This window comes from Oncorhynchus mykiss, chromosome 2, assembly GCF_013265735.2.
Source record: "Oncorhynchus mykiss isolate Arlee chromosome 2, USDA_OmykA_1.1, whole genome shotgun sequence".
Lineage (NCBI taxonomy): Eukaryota > Metazoa > Chordata > Actinopteri > Salmoniformes > Salmonidae > Oncorhynchus > Oncorhynchus mykiss.
In genome coordinates, this window is record NC_048566.1 from 34,349,995 (window position 1) to 34,370,500 (window position 20,506).

General features: G+C 42.6%; 1 protein-coding gene across 1 annotated transcript; it reads left to right on the top strand.

Moving 5' to 3' along the window:
- The first annotated feature begins 223 nt into the window (after positions 1 to 223).
- Positions 224 to 16,294, top strand: LOC110488056 (retinoic acid receptor beta). Its single transcript, XM_036946627.1, has 8 exons — positions 224 to 796; positions 4,922 to 5,070; positions 7,039 to 7,180; positions 9,080 to 9,246; positions 11,416 to 11,592; positions 14,409 to 14,613; positions 14,858 to 15,016; positions 15,403 to 16,294. Exons 1-8 carry the CDS (start codon positions 646 to 648, stop codon positions 15,573 to 15,575), a joined length of 1,323 nt encoding a protein of 440 aa, XP_036802522.1. The 5' UTR covers positions 224 to 645; the 3' UTR covers positions 15,576 to 16,294.
- The last annotated feature ends 4,212 nt before the right edge of the window (positions 16,295 to 20,506 follow it).

Below are 20,506 nucleotides of genomic sequence, written 5' to 3' on the forward strand. Positions count from 1 at the left end.
GTATTTCTACCACCATCTGACCTAACATTCTACCCAACATTCTACCCAAGCGCGCACAAAATATTGACGTCCATCACGTCTGGTGAGGGAATCCTTGTACTTGGTGATGTCAGACAGTGTTTGGGTCATTTGAAGGTTAGCGGCCGCCAAAAAGGTTCATGGAAAGTTCACCAGCATATATTAGGTAATTCAATCGGTCCCTGTGACATAACTAGTATGAAGTGGTTGTGTAGAGACAGCGTAACCCATTCGTCAATAAATGGGAGCTAAGAACTCCAAAACAAACGTTGTTATGTAAAATAGCCTACTATTCTGTTGTATCGGGTTTTCACAAGCTATTTTGCTGTGCTCCCTGCGCGAGATGGACGCACATTTTTTTTGATAAATGCGTCGATGGAAATCTTCTCGCGCATACAGCTGTAGATATTTTTTTGCATCGACTCAAATTAATAAAATATAATTTTGGTCAAATACAAACTTTTAACAAAAATGTCCATCATACGCTTGACTGAGAGGGAAAACAGAATCCTACTCGGGTGTGCGAATTAAGGACAGTTGCATTCCATTGGTTCCATTTTTACATGTCATTAGATCCTGACGCGTCTTGATAAGGACTCGGCCTTACGCCTATGTTATTAAAAAAACATGTTTGACTATATGGATTTTCTCGCAGTTGGTCCAGGAGAAACGCTGGACTTCTATACTGCAAGTCCTTGTATGCTCCAGGAACCATCTGTAACCGCATGCTTCACTGGACTAACAGAAACGGATTGGCAAATTCATCGGATCGCGCAATGTAGGTGAAGCTTTATTTTTATTTGGTCTATTTGAGGATGGAAGTAATTATCCCTCACTTGCCAACTGTTTTACTCTACACTAAATCGAAATATTTGTTGTGATCATGTTACACCAGGAAATACTGAACGTGGGACTTGACATGATACATCCAGTTGTATCTTCTTCTCACACCTTTGATGCACTGTTTATAATATAGCCTATTCCTTGCGTCAATTGTTCGTACATTGTAGCCTGAACTGTTCGCTGTGCAGTCCTGTGTCATTGCGTATTTAATCCAAGACAATGTAACATATTTATTTAGGTCATGTTGCATGCAGGCTACCATCTTTTTTTCAGAGGCTGTAGTTCGAAGGCATTTCTTCATATATCTTTCTGAATATGTCATTGATGTCATATATCTAGTTCAAATGAACTAAAATTATAATATGATTTCAGATATAGGGCTTACATCAAATTCAATATATAAGCCTGCACAGTAAAATCAAGCTTAAACTAAAAAATAACACACAACAGCATTTATGTAGGCCTACACATGAAAGTTTATGTTAAAGGCGCAATCTTCAATATTACTGTTTTTTATGGTAATTTCAGTTAATGATACCCATTGAATCTTGAAGAATAACTTACAAATGCCTAATGCATTTAGTACAGGTGTATTACACCACTATAACCCAAAATATAAGGTTTCTTTTTTTTACTTTTACGTTTGTAAATAATGCCTTTGTAAACGATAAATAGCTTCAAAATATGTTTAAAACTATAATGTTGATATAACTGTTAGTCCTTGCATCCATAGCTTCATTGATAATTGGACTGTGGTTACTTTTCTCCAGCCCGATCCCTCAGCTTTATAGCAAACCAAGTGACACGGCTGCCATTTGGCTGAAAAGGGAATGACAGATTGTGTCTTTAAAGCTTTGGAATAGGGTCAATATTGTTGTTATTTTACATGTGCACATTGTTTGCTTTGTTGCAACTGTTGATTGCATTTATTTAATATTCGTAAGCCTACCTCCTAGTTTATGGAATGAATTCACCGTTGTGCACATTGTTTGCTTTGTTGCAACTGTTGATTGCATTTATTTAATATTCGTAAGCCTACCTCCTAGTTTATGGAATGAATTCACCGTTGTGCAATCAATCAGTATACTTACTTGTTATCCTAAATCAATAATACATGGATTATTACTGTGAACCCATTGATAATGAATTGGCCATAAAATCTGCACTCTTATTTGACTCTGTTGTCACCTACTACACTCACTGTTCCTCTTTATTCTATTATTTGTTTAACTAGGCGTGTCAGTCAAGAACAAATTCTTATTTACAATGACGGCCTACCCCGGCCAAACCCGTACGACGCTGGGCCAATTCTGCCACACCCTATGGGACTCCTAATCACGGCCAGTTGTGATACAGCCTGGAGTCGAACCAGGGTCTGTAGTGACACCTCTAGCACTGAGAAGCAGTGTCTTAGGCCGCTGCGCCACTCGGGAGCCCATTTCCTCAACTTGTTGTTGATATTTACAGATCAGATTAGGAAGTCAAATTCCATTCAGATACCTTTGGTTCCTCTATCTGATGGTTGATCTAGCTGTCTCTTCTGAGGTTTTCATTTAGCCTAACACCAGTGTGCTTCTGACAGTCAGTCTCAAGGGCTTCACAGGACATTATGTTCCTTATAAATTATATGCGATATCAAAGGCGTATCGAAGGCAGCACCAAAGCCTGTTACAACATTAGACCTTCTCTGGCAGCGCTCAGTGTTTTGAGATGGAGGAGCATGTCGACCGAAGCCCAGCCAATGTGGTCAGTGGTCAGGACGGTCACTGGGGGTCACCGAGGGTTCGTTGGACGGTCACCAACAGGAGGTCAGACGAGACCCAGACTGCTTGGCTTGTCTCCCTCACAGCATAGTAGTTGTTGGGAAACTCTGCAAGCAAAGCCTAATAATATATTTACCTTATTCATCACTTAGGCTATTCTATAAGCACATTAATGTTGTATGAGCCAGTGATGATATCCTAATAACTATAATTATTGTTCCTGTTTACATGTTGAGTAGCCTACTCAGAACCACAGACATTTCCTCACCACAGATTGCCTTTACTTTCAGCATCTAGCCCCAAAAGTCCCCCAAAAGACCTCAGTTGAGAGTGTGACAGCATTGTGATAGTATTGTGATAGCATTGTGATAGTATTGTGATAGCATTGTGATAGTATTGTGATAGCATTGTGATAGTATTGTGATAGTATTGTGATAGCATTGTGATAGTATTGTGATAGCATTGTGATAGTATTGTGATAGTATTGTGATAGCATTGTGATAGTATTGTGATAGCATTGTGATAGTATTGTGATAGCATTGTGATAGTATTATGATAGCGTGCAGAGAAAGTGACTTTCCTTTGACATAGTGGAAGCAGATCGTGGCACACATCTTAAAACCTTATTCTTTACCAGTTTCTCTCTTAAATATTGGTGAGTGCCTCCCTCCCCATTCCAAACCAAACGAGTCTAGCTTAATATTCCACTGCTTCATCCTCAGTCAGTTGATCTTGTGGCATCCTCCGCCATTGTTTTGCAGTGGAGAGAATACTTGCTAATGGGTGTGTTCTCTTGTTTGACCCGGCGAGGGTAGGTTCAACTGGAGGTCATGGGTTCAAGGGGATGGATATAAGCACTCTTTATATTTGTGTCCCCTCAATTTGGCTTTTTAAGTTATCTGTCACTGGCCCTGTGTGCTTTAACGGTGGAGGCGATAAGAAGCCAGCAGGGATGCTTGCCCTGTGGCAGTGGAGGCGATAAGAAGCCAGCGGGGATGCTTGCCCTGTGGCAGTGGAGGCGATAAGAAGCCAGCGGGGATGCTTGCCCTGTGGCAGTGGAGGCGATAAGAAGCCAGCGGGGATGCTTGCCCTGTGGCAGTGGAGGCGATAAGAAGCCAGCGGGGATGCTTGCCCTGTGGCAGTGGAGGCGATAAGAAGCCAGTGGGGATGCTTGCCCTGTGGCAGTGGAGGCGATAAGAAGCCAGCGGGGATGCTTGTCCTGTGGCAGTGGAGGCGATAAGAAGCCAGCGGGGATGCTTGCCCTGTGGCAGTGGAGGCGATAAGAAGCCAGCGGGGATGCTTGCCCTGTGGCAGTGGAGGCGATAAGAAGCCAGCGGGGATGCTTGCCCTGTGGCAGTGGAGGCTCTCTATAAAACTGAAGAGATGTCTTAAGAGTGTCTGCTGTCGTCATTTTCCCACAAAGTATGGCATTGGAATAGTATGACTGTATCTTGCCTCTTCTTCACCGTTGCACTCTCTGTGAAAAGGACGACACAGCAATCTTAAAAGAATAGCGGAACATTATCTCAGTCAGATACGCCGATCAACACAAGGCCTCAACATGTCCTTGGGAACACAAGTGGACTTGGAACCACGGGCTGACATTAGATATGTTTTAAACTCATCTGCATTAAATTCGTGAGTCAATTTCCATAGAGATAGTTCTACTGCTGAGTCACTCAGTACAATGTTTACTGGCCATAGAAAATTAGTACTTGTTCTCCGATGAAAGATGCCCAAGCACTTTTCTGTTTGGTAAAAAAAAAGAAAAGAAAGATTGAACGCTATGTTGCGTAGTCGCTTTGCAGAATGTTTACTGACCATAGAAATAACTATTGGTCCTCGAATAAAAGAGGAGGCCCAAAGACATAATCCAATATGTTTGACATTTCAACAGTTTTTAGGGATTTAATACTGTTTTACTTCAACACATTACTGTTTGAAGAACATGAAGCTACATAAATTTGTTGTATGACTGCATTTTCAGCAGCTGCAATTGGAATTTTCTCCTTCACCCAGCTTTGTCCGAATATTACTTTTCTCTCCTCCTTGTCTTCACGTTAGAGAATTTTGCGAATTAAAGTGACAGAAAAATGATGAAAACTCAGACACAGCTTATGATAGAAAGACGATAAGGAAAGGAGGCCATTTCAGAGTTTATACAGTGGCAGCCCTCATCTCACTCCCAACACTCAGTGCCTGTCTTTCTTCCCAGCGCCTCATCATCCCTCTCTCCCTCTCTTCCTTCCTCCCTCCCTCTCTCCCTCTCTCCCTTTATCCCTCCTGTGTGTCAGCAGCTGTGGAAACGCAGAGCTCCAGCTCAGAGGACCTGTTCGCCAGTCCTCTCTCACCTCCGCCCCCTCCTCGCACCTACAAGCCCTGCTTCGTGTGCCAAGACAAGTCTTCAGGCTACCACTATGGCGTCAGTGCTTGTGAGGGCTGTAAGGTAAGGGGCCAGACTGATCATGTACATATCCCAAGAAACACATCTGACTGCTCAAATGATGCATAATTCCACCTTTTTTTCATCAGCGGTTTCAACGTGTTCACCATGTTCATTTCTACTTTGGAGTTCAATCCCAGATCTAATTACCTGTGATATGGATAATGGATATGTAAAGGAAGGAACTGCAACAAGCACCACACACACACACACACACACACACACACACACACACACACACACACACGCACACAATTCCCACTATTCTCTGGGGTTCTTAAATGTCCCCCCCTCTACCACTCTTTGATGGTCCTTGGCAGTGAGCTGTAGTGAGCAGGTGTAACACAATTGTTCATGAAAGTTAGGCCGATTGGCCCTCCGCTTGCGCTGAACGCTCGGGCAACAGAAGACTCCACAAAGAGACGGTAAATAATTGATGGGCAGCACAGTGAACAAGACCAAGAGCGTGGAGGAGACCATGACTACAGATGACATTTTCTCCTCAGCGTCTTTCAGAGCAAGATGAAAGGCAATGGTCCTAATTATAGATTAAGTGTGAGATCACATCTGTGTTAGAGACGAGAAGTGGCGTTAGTTACAGAGTCGTCTCGCTGACTGTTTAGTGCAGAAAGTGAGCATGGAGCTCATCTCTCTCATCACCTTCACAAGCCTGCCCCTGGAGCAGCATGAAAGAGATTTGTCGATTGTTCGTCTTCTCAACCGTAGCAAGTCGAAAGTGGAAATGGCATACTTTAGAAATATCAGTTGGTGTCTGTTGATACACGTGTCGATCTGACCTGGCATATCTAATTAGATAAAAAATAAATAAATATATATATTTGAACTGTAAAATAAATAAATAAATATATATATTTGAACTGTAAAATAAATAAATAAATATATATATTTGAACTGTAAAATAAATAAATAAATATATATATTTGAACTGTAAAATAAATAAATAAATATATATATTTGAACTGTAAAATAAATAAATAAATATATATATTTGAACTGTAAAATAAATAAATAAATATATATATTTGAACTGTAAAATAAATAAATAAATATATATATTTGAACTGTAAAATAAATAAATAAATATATATATTTGAACTGTAAAATAAATAAAGCGTATAGATGTATTTACATTTTTATTGAACCTTTATTTAACTAGTCAAGTCAGCTAAGAACAAATTCTTATTTACAATGACGGCCTACCAAAAGGCAATAGGCCTCCTGCGGGGACGGGGGCCTGGGGTTACCCAGAAGTAACCCAAATGACAATATAACTATGTAACGTTACTCAACCTACTGTATTTAACCCTAAAGAGTAGACTCAAGACCACTAGGGACTGTTTGACTGCCGTGTTTACCCAGAGCAAACACGAGTATCACTAAAGGGCCTGAATCTTGGCCCTGATAAAACAGCTCATGTGTCGGGATCACACAGCACCAGTCAATACTATCGACTGACTATGGACAGGCGTCAGACACAACACGTGTGGTGTTACCCTGCTACACCCTACACTATTGATGTGTTTCACAACATGATTCCGGTTCCATTTGGCCTGTGTTTTTTTTCTTCCTCTAATTTCATTGTGATTGTGTGATAACAGTCATTCATTAGGTATGAGGTATTTACAAGTCGTTTTTTTTTCTTCTTTGCATATGGAAAACACATGTTGATGTTAAAGGGGTACTTGGGGATTTTGGCAATGAGGCCCTTTATCTACATCCCCAAAGTCAGATGAAATCGTGGATACCAAAATTCCCGAAGTGTCCCTTTAACGTCCTCATTTTAGAAGGATATATGTATTCAGAGGGTGATGTAATAACACTACCACCTCCAAAGTCATTCGAGCTCCTTTCAGACGTCTATAGAATGTTAACTGCTGGTAGCTGAAAGTACAAGGGAGATGTCTTCTCTATTGAAAACATATTATTATCCTTTCCGTTGGTGCCTCCCAGGGTTTCTTCCGTAGAAGTGTCCAGAAGAACATGGTTTACACGTGCCACCGGGACAGTAACTGCATCATCAATAAGATCACCAGGAACCGCTGTCAGTACTGCCGGCTACAGAGGTGCTTCGCCGCGGGCATGTCCAAGGAGTGTAAGTGTCAATAATATTTCAGAGTGTCTCCATTCAACCACTGAAGAGCAACATTTCTAAACAACGTCCAACTCCTCTGTGATATACGCCAAAACTGCAAAACACTGCTATGCAACATTCCCAAACTTTTTCATAAAACTCTTACCCAAAGCACTCAGTGCCTTCAGAAAGTGTTCACACCCCTTGACCTTTTCCACGTTTTGGTGTGTTACAAATTGGGATTAAAATTGATTGTGACAATATGTAACTTTTGGGCGAGCCGACCAAATTCACTTAGAAATATGGGTTCTAGATCTATCATTCCACTTGAAAGCAATTCTAAGAAGTGGTAGATCTGTTCTATGTGTGCTATTTCTATGCGTCCCGTTCTTAAGTTTTGTTTGTGTGTCTTTTACTTTGAAGACTTGAAAATGTCTGTCTGACAATGATCAACATCCAACTTGACAGAGCTTGAAGAATTTAAAAAAGAATGTGAAAATATTGTACAGTCCACGTTTGCAAAGCTCTTAGAGACTGTTTTGAAATATTTTTTATTCTGTACAGGCTTCCTTCTTTTCACTCCGACATTTAGGTTAGTATTGTGGAGTAACTACAATGTTGTTGATCCATCCTCAGTTTTCTCCAAGCAGCGCCATTTAACTCTGTACCTGGTTTAAAATCCCCATAAGCCTCACGGTGAAATCCCTGAGCGCTTTCCTTCCTCTCCGTCAACTCCGTCAAGGACGCCTGTATCTTTGCAGTGACTGGGTGTATTGACTCATCCAAAGTGTAATGAATAACTTCACTATGCTCAAAGGGATATTCAATGTCTGCTTCTTTTTTTTTTTTTTACCCATCTACCAATAGGTGCCCTTTGCAAGGTATTGGAAAACCTCCCTGGTCTTTGTGGTTGAATCTGTGCTTGAAATTCAGTGCTCGACTAAGGGACCTTACAGATAATTGTAATGTGTTGGGTAAAGAGATGAGGTAGTCATTCAAAAAATCATGTTAAACACCATTATTGCACACAGAGTTAGTTTTAACTCAACAAAATGTGGAAAATGTCAAAGGGTGTGAAACGTTTCTGAAGGCACTGTACCTAAAAACCTGTCTAAAAAAAACCTGTCTGCTGTCCGAACGTTTTCCAAGAAAATGAATTCCACCTCCGCTGTCCAAACACATGACAGCACTTCAAACACCATTTCCCAGAAGGAGCACTGACCCAGATACAATCTCTGTTGTGGGTAGGGGGATGGTGTCATGGTGATGGATGCCTGCTATTCTGAATGTCATTCATCCCTTCTACCCAGCATGTCAGCATTACATAAATCTATCAGCACATGTATCAGCCTTGTGGCCATGTGGCTAGTATGTAACGGCTACTACTACTACTGCTGCTCCATCGTCTGCCGCTCTCACTGATTGGTGTGTGAATGCAGCCCAGAGTGAAGGGTTTACACAGTGATTGCAGGAAGTAGGGCAGACTAGAGTAGATTATCCATTGACTGCACAGATCCGTCCGAGGCGTGCGTCTGTCTGAGGAGACCAGGTGCATAAAGAGGTATCTCTCCCTGAGATCCGGCTCAGTAAAACGAGTGGCCTGTGTTCAAAACCAATGGTCGAAGTACGTTGACGTGATTTATAGATCAGTTGGAAGGCAACGTGATTATTCTTTTACATGACTTACACACTCATTGGTAAATGTGCACGGCTTGTTTAGAAAAATATGGCCATTTAACAGACTCTTTGCTGTTAACACCTACTATATATTCGGCAGGTGTTGCCCACAAGGGAAATCACACCAGAGGTATTGTGTTACAAGCGCCACGATCCAACCAACTTAGCTATTGCAACCAATTCAATTTCATTTTCATTTTCTTCTGGAGTTATCTCCGTTCATATTTCATCCTCTCTTCCCAGCTGTCAGGAATGACCGGAGCAAGAAGAAGGAGAAGAATGAGACTCCCAAGATGACCATCATCGAGACATATGAGCTGACAGCGGAACTGGGCGGTGTAGTGGATAATATCTGTAGGGCTCATAGAGAGACATTCCCTTCCCTCTGCCAGTTGGGCAAATACACTACAGTGAGTAACAGCCACTGCCGGGTTGGCACCATAGACTCAAATGACATGCGTCATGGATAGTGTTCCATTTAAGCCTGTCTCTGTTGACGCTCAGAAGCACTATCCCTGTACCAAAGTCCATTCATCTAAATGAATCATTCTGGTTGTATTGTTGGGATAATACTCTGAACTAATTGCTCTCTCTCTCTCTCTCTCTCTCTATATATATATATATATATATATATATATATATATATATATATATATATACAGTGGGGCAAAAAAGTATTTAGTCAGCCACCAATTGTGCAAGTTCTACCACTTAAAAAGATGAGAGAGGCCTGTAATTTTCATCATAGGTACACTTCAACTATGACAGACAAAATGAGAAAGAAAAATCCAGAAAATCCCATTGTAGGATTTTTAATGAATTTATTTGCAAATTATGTTGGAAAATAAGTATTTGGTCACCTACAAACAAGCAAGATTTCTGGCTCTCACAGACCTGTAACTTCTTCTTTAAGAGGCTCCTCTGTCCTCCACTCGTTACCTGTATTAATGGCACCTGTTTGAACTTGTTATCAGTATAAAAGACACCTGTCCACAACAGTCACACTCCAAACTTCACTATGGCCAAGACCAAAGAGCTGTAAAAGGACACCAGAAACACAATTGTAGACCTGCACCAGGCTGGGAAGACTGAATCTGCAATAGGTAAGCAGCTTGGTTTGAAGAAATCAACTGTTGGAGCAATTATTAGGAAGTGGAAGACATACAAGACCACTGATAATCTCCCTCAATCTGGGGCTCCACGCAAGATCTCACCCCGTGGGGTCAAAATTATCACAAGAATGGTGAGCAAAAATCCCAGAACCACACGGGGGGACCTAGTGACTGACCTGCAGAGAGCTGGGACCAAAGTAACAAAGCCTACCATCAGTAACACATTACGCCGCCAGGGACTCAAATCCTGCAGTGCCAGACGTGTCCCCCTGCTTAACTCCAGGCCCGTCTGAAGTTTTCTAGAGAGCATTTGGATGATCCAGAAGAAGATTGGGAGAATGTCATATGGTCAGATGAAACCAAAATATAACTTTTAAAAAACTACTTGTCGTGTTTGGAGGACAAAGAATGCTGAGTTGCATCCAAAGAACACCATACCTACTGTGAAGCATGGGGGTGGAAACATCATGCTTTGGGGCTGTTTTTCTGCAAAGGGACCAGGACGACTGATCCGTGTAAAGGAAAGAATGAATGGGGCCATGTATCGTGAGATTTTGAGTGAAAACCTCCTTCCATCAGCAAGGGCATTGAAGATGAAACGTGGCTGGGTCTTTCAGCATGACAATGATCCCAAACACACCGCCCGGGCAACGAAGGAGTGGCTTCGTAAGAAGCATTTCAAGTTCCTGGAGTGGCTTAGCCAGTCTCCAGATCTCAACCCCATAGAAAATCTTTGGAGGGAGTTGAAAGTCCGTATTGACCAGCAACAGCCCCAAAACATCACTGCTCTAGAGGAGATCTGCATGGAGGAATGGGCCAAAATACCAGCAACAGTGTGTGAAAACCTTGTGAAGACTTACAGAAAACGTTTGACCTCACATATGGGAGTTTATCAACATTTGATTTGTTTTTGATTTCTATGTGGGTCTGTTTAATCTGAGGTAAAAATGTGTCTCTAATATGGTCATACATTGGGCAGGAGGTTAGGAAGTGCAGCTCAGTTTCCACCTCATTTTGTGGGCAGTGTGCACTTAGCCTGTCTTCTCTTGAGAGCGAGGTCTGCCTTTCTCAATAGCAAGGCTATGCTCACTGAGTCCGTACATAGTCAAAGATTGCCTTCATTTTTGGTCAGTCACAGTGGTCAGGTATTCTGCCATTGTGCACTCTCTGTTTAGGGCCAAATAGCATTCTAGTTTGCACAGTTTTTTTTGTAAATTCTTTCCAATGTGTCAAGTAATTCTCTTTTTGTTTTCTCGTGATTTTCTCTCTTCATCCCATCCCTCTCTCTCTGCCCACCCCCTTCTCTCTCCCTCCCCCCCTCTATCTATCCCCCCTATTCTCTATCTCTCATCTCTCCTTTACCCTTCCCCTCCTCTCTCTGCCCCCCTTCTCTCTCCCTCCCTCTATCTATCCCCTCTATTCTCTATCTCTCATCTCTCCTTTACCCCCCCCTCCCTCTCTCTGTAGAACTCAAGCTCAGACACTAGGATCCAGTTGGACCTGGGGCTGTGGGATAAGTTCAGTGAGCTGGCCACCAAATGTATCATCAAGGTTGTGGAGTTTGCCAAACGGGTTCCTGGCTTCACTGGCCTGACTATAACTGACCAGATCACCCTCCTCAAAGCGGCCTGTCTGGACATTCTGGTGAGCGGTGTGTGTGTGTGTGTGTACTGTACGTTTGTGTGTATATACTGTATGCGTGAGGGGATATATATGTGTGTGTACGTCCACATCTCCAAAGCACATCTCGGACCTCATCAACTGGGCTGTGTGGTGTTAGAAGGGTTCAGCCACAGTGTGCTGTTTGGTGCAGACACTATGGATCTGCTGTCACATTGTCTCAGCATATGTTTATGCTGAAGACAGACACAGTGGTGGTGGGTTCAGACAGAGTGTTACCGCTGAAGGCATGTTTTATTCTCTTTCATCTCCCCATATCTTCTGGTTTTCATTGTCAACTCTGTGCACCATCAAAGGTTTGTAGATTCTCACTAGCTGCACCATGGTGATTCACTCATGGCTTTATTTTCTCGATGGGAACTCTTTAATCTGAAATCAAAGCGTTATCATGTTTATTTTACATTACTGAGGTGGTTTCTAATGAGGCGTGCAGGGATAATTACTGTGCAGATTGACCTCTATCTCTCTCTACCTGATCCCTCTATCTGTATCTCTCTCAACCTGATCTGTCTATCTCTTTCTCTATCTCACTCTACCTGATCCCTCTCTCTTTCTATATCTCTCTCTCCCTGATCTGTCTCTCTATCTCTCTCTACCTGATCCCTCTCTCTCTCGCTACATGATCCCTCTCTCTTTCTCATCTGTCTCTTTTTCTATCTCTCTCTTTACCTGATCCCTCTCTTTCTATCTCTCTCTCTACCTGATCCCTATCTCTATCTCTCGACCTGTCTATCTCTATCTCTCTCGACCTGATCTGTCTATCTCTTTCTCTATCTCTCTCAACCTGATCTGTCTATCTCTTTCTCTATCTCTCTTGTCGTGTCTTTGGCTATGCCGGATTAAGTAATATTACATGCTATTCTATAAATTAATTTCTCCGTAATTAATATCACCTGATTGAGCTAATCATGTAAATGTAATTAACTAGAGCGCCGGGCACCACAAAATAATATTTATAGAGTTGTTATCTTCCGAATAAACTCTTAAAGACCTAGTAATATTTTACATCAATAGCAGTCAACATTAATCCTCACCTTAATTCAGTCTCATCTGAAAGTTGTAAATTCTTGGTTATCTGCACGAACCCTGGCTCACAAGTTGAATCAGCAATACAAAATTGGGTTTCATTATTTATTCACTAAATACCTAACTAATCACACAGAATTACACATACACATAATTAAATCATAACTTGATTACAAATTACGTCATAAAGGAAAACGTCCCTAGCGGGCGGAACAGATATGACAGCTTGTTACACAAAAGAAAACGGTCTGGGTTTGAGTGAAAGAGCGGGAAGACTGAGGAACAAAGGGAAAAAGCTGTGCTATCGTAAATACAGTGTCTTATGCATTCTAAATTACCGACCATTTGGAAAAGGAAAATGCAATAAATATTTACTCTGAGCTGCGCTTCGGTAGGTTGGTGGTAGATGGAGGGTTGTGTTGCCAAACCGAGTCCTTTGAAGAATGTCTCTGGTTGTCAATTGGATACATTGTAGTAACGTCGTTGGGTGATAGACGGGATACTCTGTCTGTTCCTTCCTAACCCTCGTTGCATCTGCTGTTGCTAACTCAACGGCTAGGAGGTATCACTTCGGTAGTGAATAAGAGTTCAAAGTTCATACCATTTGCAAACAAAGATCACGCTGATGTTGGCTTTGTTCTGTAGTTATTATCTGAACCATTCTGACATAGGACCGTCGTCTTACATCCTCGGAACAGGAAGTTATATTGTCGTCAAGGGCTTATATAGGAAGGGAGAGGAGGACGTGTTTGAAAAGTTTTATAGCCCATGTCCCTTCACAGGGGCGGGGCCAATGATTGAGCAGCCCTATCTTATGAAAACCCAAATCTCTCATTTTAGAAGCTAACATCAGATTTCATCCCATCACAAATAATTTAATATTCAAACATTTAAATTGAACAACAATTCCATGTGAATCCGATAACTCTGATGTGTAGACTTTCCACTGTAGAGTTTATGTCATCTGATCATTGATGAGAATGTCTCAGATGACAACCGAACTGACATCATATTCATTAAGTACCACCGCATATGTTCCATTGGTCGGATTACCAGAAAATAGTTCATTTCCCCTCACCTTCTGATGTTCCCAGAATCTCTGTTAACCAAGGGTTTTGCAAATGTAACCTCAGTAGGGTAGAGAGAGGAAAAAGGGGGGAAGAGGTATTTATGACTGTCATAAACCTACCCCCCAGGCCAACGTCATGACACTCTCTACCTGATCTGTCAATCTCTTTCTCTATCTCTCTCAACCTGATCCCTATATCTCTTTATCTCTCTCTCGACCTGATCTGTCTATCTCTTTCTCTATCTCTCTCTACCCGATCCCTCTGTCTTTCTCTCTCTCTCTCTCGACTTGATCTGTCTCTCTTTCTCTAGCTCTCTCTACCTGATCCCTTTATCTCTTTCTCTTCTCTATCTCTCTACCGTATCCCTCTTTCTCTCTCTCTCTCTCGACCTGATCCCTCTATCTTTCTCTACCTGGTATGTCTATCTCTATCTCTCTCAACCTGATCTCTCTCTCTATATTTTCTTATGCAGACTCCATATAGGTATGTGTTTTACCCCTATACTTCCCTCTCTCTCTCTCTCTTTTTCTCTTTGCCTGAACTGTCTTTCATGTCTTTTAGTATTTTAATTTCCATCCCCCTCTTCTTGAACATGCATCTCACCATTACCCTTTTCTATACTGAGTATACTGTCCCTTTCTATACTTTCTGTACTCCCCCTCATGTCCCCTCTGTCTCCTGTAGATTCTGCGGATCTGTACGAGGTACACTCCTGACCAGGACACTATGACCTTCTCAGACGGGCTGACCTTGACCCGTACACAGATCCACAACGCTGGCTTTGGCCCGCTCACAGACCAGGTGTTCACCTTCGCCGGCCAGCTGCTGCCCTTGGAGATGGATGACACAGAAAGTGGCCTACTCAGCGCCATCTGCCTGGTGTCTGGAGGTACTGCAACTAGCCATAGCTGCAGTACAGGCAGAAAGTTCACGTTCCATATAAAACAATCTTTTTTGTTGTTTTATGAATGAATGTACTTTTAGTATTTACTCCAATAAATGAACCGCATTGTCGTTTTTGTGTATCGATACATATAGGCCATGTAGAGTAGTCACACAAACAAAATAGATGAGCTGAATTAGCAGATGAATGATGTGTCGGTGTCACACGGACAATGTTTCTCCTGTGTCAGACCGCCAGGACCTGGAGGAGCCGTCTAAGGTGGAGGTCCTGCAAGAGCCCTTACTGGAGGCCTTGAAGATCTACTCCCGTAAACGCCGGCCCAGCATGCCCCTTATGTTCCCCAAGGTCCTCATGAAGATAACCGACCTGCGCAGCATCAGCGCCAAAGGTTAGAGGTCAACTCCCTATTGGCCATGACACTTACTTTGGCCTGAACTTACAAACTTCTTGGCTTGGCTTCATGACTGTTATAACCAGGTGTTATGGCATACTGTGATTTTACAACACCAGTGAACATCCAACCACATCCAAGGCTAATTTAAGGATGTAGAGTAAAGAGAAAAGTAGAAAATCGGGTGACCTGTGGAGGTCAGTGTGGGCAACAAGTATAGTCAGTGTAAAAACCCTTTCAGACATGCTGGGTGGAGGTGGGATAAATAGGGAAATGAAAGGAAATCTGCCTCTGATGGGAGTGATATGGTTAAGCGATATAGTTAAGAGACACTTCGAACACTCTATAAAGTGTCATTGACATTTTCCCTTCTAATTACACAGGAGCTGAGCGCGTGGTGACGTTGAAGATGGAGATCCCAGGTTCCATGCCTCCTCTTATCCAGGAGATGCTGGAGGAGATGGAGAACCTGCAGAAGCAGTCAGAGGAGGAGCAGAGAGCAGACAAGAACATCACACCCACACACACACACACACCATGTCCACACAGTACATAGACACTGGCCTGTTTGCTTGAAAACCTTACGAGAAAGAAAATATATACCTCCAATTGGATGTCCCGGAAAGGAAATGATGAGGATGGTCAAACGTGAACAATACCAGTGAAAACAGTGTATTCAGAGTTGAATATATATAAAGGGAATTGTAAATACAATCATGCTGCAGTACTTAGTTGTGATGTACATACAGAGAGAAAAAGAGAATACTCATAACTGGATGTGACTGGAGATATAACAGGACTAACCTGTGTGTTGGTCAGTATCATAAGGTGTCTAGAAGATGGTTTGAATACATACAGTGCATTGCAGTACTAGAGAGTAGCTTAACGTATTAACCTCACACAGAGCCTTTCTATACGGACGGGAGTGGGATTCGCGTGAATTGTGACTAGACATTCCATTGTGGTGCGACACAGGGGCAAGGGCATGACAATGCATTTTCAGAGGTCATTACTAGGTGTGTGTGTGTGGGTCACAAATGTACGAGAGATTTTAAAACAGGTTTCCTATTCTAAAGTAAGGGGCTTCACGTTTCCATTATTTCAAGTCTTGCATGATTGGCTAAGTGCTATTACTCTCACCATGGTAACATGTATTCTACATACCATTGTATGGTTATGTTTATCTCTATGGTGAACGACATGGTGCTTTTTTTGTGATATTGATTATGATCATATTTCAGATAGTTATTGGTCTATTAAAGTCTTGAAACTATATATACCCTGGGTGTGTCTGACTCATTTAAACAAAAACAAAAAAATATTTACACAATCTAGTGCTCCATACAAAGGTTGATACTGCCCCCCTGTGGTCTTTGTTGAGAATTACACTCATTGCCTCAGTGGAAAAACTACTGTATAAACACAATAATATGAAAGATTCAAGAGTGGCGCAACAGCTTCAGCGTGTAAATCAGCTAGAAAGATGTGTCGGCATCAAATAATTGTCTCTGGCCCCCTCCCAGATAGGAGGAGTGATAAGCTCTACAGCAGAGTATCACAACTTAATTGCTGATTGAAAACTTTTCTGCCCCTCCCAAAAGATAGCATTTGTAGATAATTGGCCCTCTTTCTGGGACTCACCCACAAACAGGACCAAGTCTGGCCTGTTGAGGAGTGACGGACTCCATCCTAGCTGGAGGGGTGCTCTCATCTTATCTACGAAATAGACAGGGCTCTAACTTCCCTAGCTCCACAATAGGATAGGGTGCAGGCCAGGCAGCAGGCTGTTAGCTAGCCTGCCAGCTTAGTGGAGTCTGCCACTAGCACAGTCAGTGTAGTCAGCTCAGCTATTCCCATTGAGACCATGTCTGTGCCTCGACCTAGGTTGGGCAAAACTAAACATGGCGGTGTTTGCCTTAGCAATCTCACTGGAATAAAGACCTCCTCCATTCCTGCCATTATTGAAAGAGATTGTGATACCTCACATCTCAAAATAGGGCTACTTAATGTTAGATCCCTCACTTCATAGGCAGTTATAGTCAATGAACTAATCACTGATCACAATCTTGATGTTATTGGCCTGACTGAAACATAGCTTAAACCGGATGAATTTACTGTGTTAAATGAGGCCTCCTCTCCTGGTTACACTAGTGACCATATCCCCCGCGCATCCCGCAAAGGCGGAGGTGTTGCTAACATTTATGATAGCAAATTTCTATTTACAACAACTAAAAAACAATGATTTCGTCTTTTGAGCTTCTAGTCATGAAATCTATGCAGCCTACTCAATCACTTTTTATAGCTACTGTTTACAGGCCTCCTGGGCCATATACAGCGTTCTTCACTGAGTTCCCTGAATTCCTATCGGACCTTGTAGTCATGGCAGATAATATTAACATTTTTGGTGACTTTAATACCCACTCCAAAAGGCTTTCGGAGCCATCATCGACTAAGTGGGTTTTGTCCAACATGTCTTCGGACCTACTCACTGCCACAGTCATACTCTGGACCTAGTTTTGTCCCGTGGAATCAATGTTGTGGATCTCAATGTTTTTCCTCATAATCGTGGACTATCGGACCACCATTTTATTACGTTTGAAATCGCAACAAATAATCTGCTCAGACCCCAACCAAGGATCATCAAAAGCCGTGCTATAAATTCTCTGACAACCCAAAGACTCCTAGATGCCCTTCCAGACTCCCTCCGCCTACCCAAGGACGTCAGAGTACAAAAATCAGTTAACCACCTAACTGAGGAACTCAATTTAACCTTGAGCAATACCATAGATGCAGTCGCACCCCTAAAAACAAAAAAACATTTGTGATAAGAAACTAGCTCCCTGGTATACAGAAAATATCCGAGCTCTGAAGCAAGCTTCCAGAAAATTGGAACGGAATTGGCGCTACACCAAACTGGAAGTCTTCCGACTAGCTTGGAAAGACAGTACCATGCAGTATCGAAGAGCCCTCACTGCTGCTCGATCATCCTATTTTTCCAACTTAATTGAGGAAAATAAGAACAATCCAAAATGTATTTTTGATACTGTCGCAAAGCTAACTAAAAAGCATCATTCCCTAAGAGAGGATGGCTTTCACTTCAGAGCTCCAAAGCTCAGTTGTCCCGAGTCTGCACAAGACCTAGGATCAAGGGAGACACATGTTTTTTTTTGTACTATATCTCTTGACACAATGATGAAAATAATCATGGCCTCTAAACCTTCAAGCTGCATACTGGACCCTATTCCAACTAAACTACTGAAAGAGCTGCTTCCTGTGCTTGAACATAATAAATATCCACCGGATGTGTACCAAACTCACTAAAAGTGGCAGTAAAAAGCCTCTCTTGATAAAGCCAAACATTGACCCAGAAAATATAAAAAACTAGCGGCCTATATCGAATCTCCCATTCCTCTCAATTTTTAAATTAAAAACTGCCTTTTTGAAGACAAACAATGTATACGAAACGCTTCAGTCTGGTTTTAGACCCCATCAAAGCACTGAGACTGCACTTGTGAAGGTTGTAATTGACCTTTTAATGGCGTTAGACCTAGGCTCTGCATCTGTCCTCGTGCTCCTAGACCTTAGTGCTGCTTTTGATACCATCGATCATCACATTCTTTTGGAGAAATTGGAAACCCAAATTGGTCTACACGGACAAGTTCTGGCCTGGTTTAGATCTTATCTGTCGGAAAGATATCAGTTTGCCTCTGTGGATGGTATGTCCTCTGACAAATCAAATGTAAATTTCGATGTTCCTCAAGGTTCCGTTTTAGGACCACTATTGTTTTCACAATATATTTGACCTCTTGGTGATGTCATTCGGAAACAGAATGTTAACTTTCACTGCGATGCGGATGACACACAGCTGTACATTTTGATGAAACATGGTGAAGCCCCAAAATTGCCCTCCCTGGAAGCCTGTGTTTCAGACATAAGGAAGTGGATGGCTGCAAATGTTCTACTTTTAATCTCGGACAAAACAGAGATGCTTGTTAAAAGGTCCCAAGAAACAAAGATATCTTCTGTTGAATCTGACAATTAATCCTGATGGTTGTACAGTCGTCTCAAATAAAACTGTGAAGGACCTCGGCGTTACTCTGGACCCTGATCTCTCTTTTGATGAACATATCACAACTGTTTGTAGGACAGCTTTTTTCCATCTACGTAACATTGCAAAAATCAGAAACTTTCTGTCCAAAAATGATGCAGAAAAATGTATCCATGCTTTTGTTACTTCTAGGTTAGACTACTGCAATGCTCTACTTTCCGGCTACCCGGATAAAGCACCAAATAAACTTCAGTTAGTGCTAAATACGGCTGCTAGAATCTTGACTAGAACCTTTTTTTTTAAATTATATTACTCCAGTGCTAGCCTCTACACTGGCTTCCTGTTAAGGCAAGGGCTGATTCAAGGTTTTACTGCTAACCTACAAAGCATTACATGGGCTTGCTCCTACCTATCTCTCCGATTTGGTCCTACCGTACATACCTACACATACGCTATGGTCACAAGATGCAGGCCTCCTTACTGTCCCTAGAATTTCTAAGCAAACAGCTGGAGGCAGGGCTTTCTCCTATAGAGCTCAATTTTTATGGAATGGGCTGCCTACCCATGTGAGAGACGCAGACTCGGTCTCAACCTTTAAGTCTTTAATGAAGACTCATCTCGTCAATAGGTCCTATGATTGAGTGTAGTCTGGCCCAGGAGTGTGAAGGTTAACGGAAAGGTTAGGTAGGAGCAACGAACCTCCCTTGCTGTCTCTGCCTGTCCTGTTCCCCTCTCTCCACTGGGATTCTCTGCCTCTAACCCTATTACAGGGGCTGAGTCACTGGCTTACTGGTGCTCTTCCATGCCGTCCCTCGTGCGTCACTTGAGTGGGTTGAGTGACTGACGTGATCTTCCTTTCCGGGTTGGCGCCCCCCCTTGGGTTGTGCAGTGGCGGAGATCTTTGCCGGCTATACTCGGCCTTGTCTCAGGATGGTAAGTTGGTGGTTGAAGATATTCCTCTAGTGGTGTGGGGGCTGTGCTTTGGCAAAGTGGGTGGGGTTATATCCTGCCTGTTTGGCCCTGTCCGGGGGTATCGTCGGATGGGGCCACAGTGTCTCCCGACCCCTCCTGTCTCATCTTCCAGTATTTATGCTGCAGTAGTTTGTGTCGAGGGGCTAGGGTCAGTCTGTTATATCTGGAGTATTTCTCCTGTCTTATCCGGTGTCCTGTGAGAATGCCTCAGGGCTACCTGGCCAGATGACTCCTTGCTGTCCCCAGTCCACCTGGTCGTGCTGCTGCTCCAGTTTTTACTGTTCTGCCTGCGGCTATGGAACCCTGACCTGTTCACCGGACGTGCTACCTGTCCCAGACCTGCTGTTTTCAACTCATTAGAGACAGCAGGAGCGGTAGAGATACTCTGAATGTTCAGCTATGAAAAGTCAACTGACATTTACTCCTGAGGTGCTGACTTGTTGCACCCTCGACAACCACTGTGATTA

What these genes read in the sequence shown, in the direction of transcription:
- LOC110488056 (XM_036946627.1), top strand. Translation starts at nt 646, where the DNA reads ATGTTTGACTATATGGATTTTCTCGCAGTTGGTCCAGGAGAAACGCTG. An exon ending in CGCGGGCATGTCCAAGGAGT is followed by an intron (nt 7,181 to 9,079) that starts GTAAGTGTCAAT and finishes CTCTCTTCCCAG; the next exon opens with CTGTCAGGAATGACCGGAGC. An exon ending in CGGCCTGTCTGGACATTCTG is followed by an intron (nt 11,593 to 14,408) that starts GTGAGCGGTGTG and finishes TGTCTCCTGTAG; the next exon opens with ATTCTGCGGATCTGTACGAG.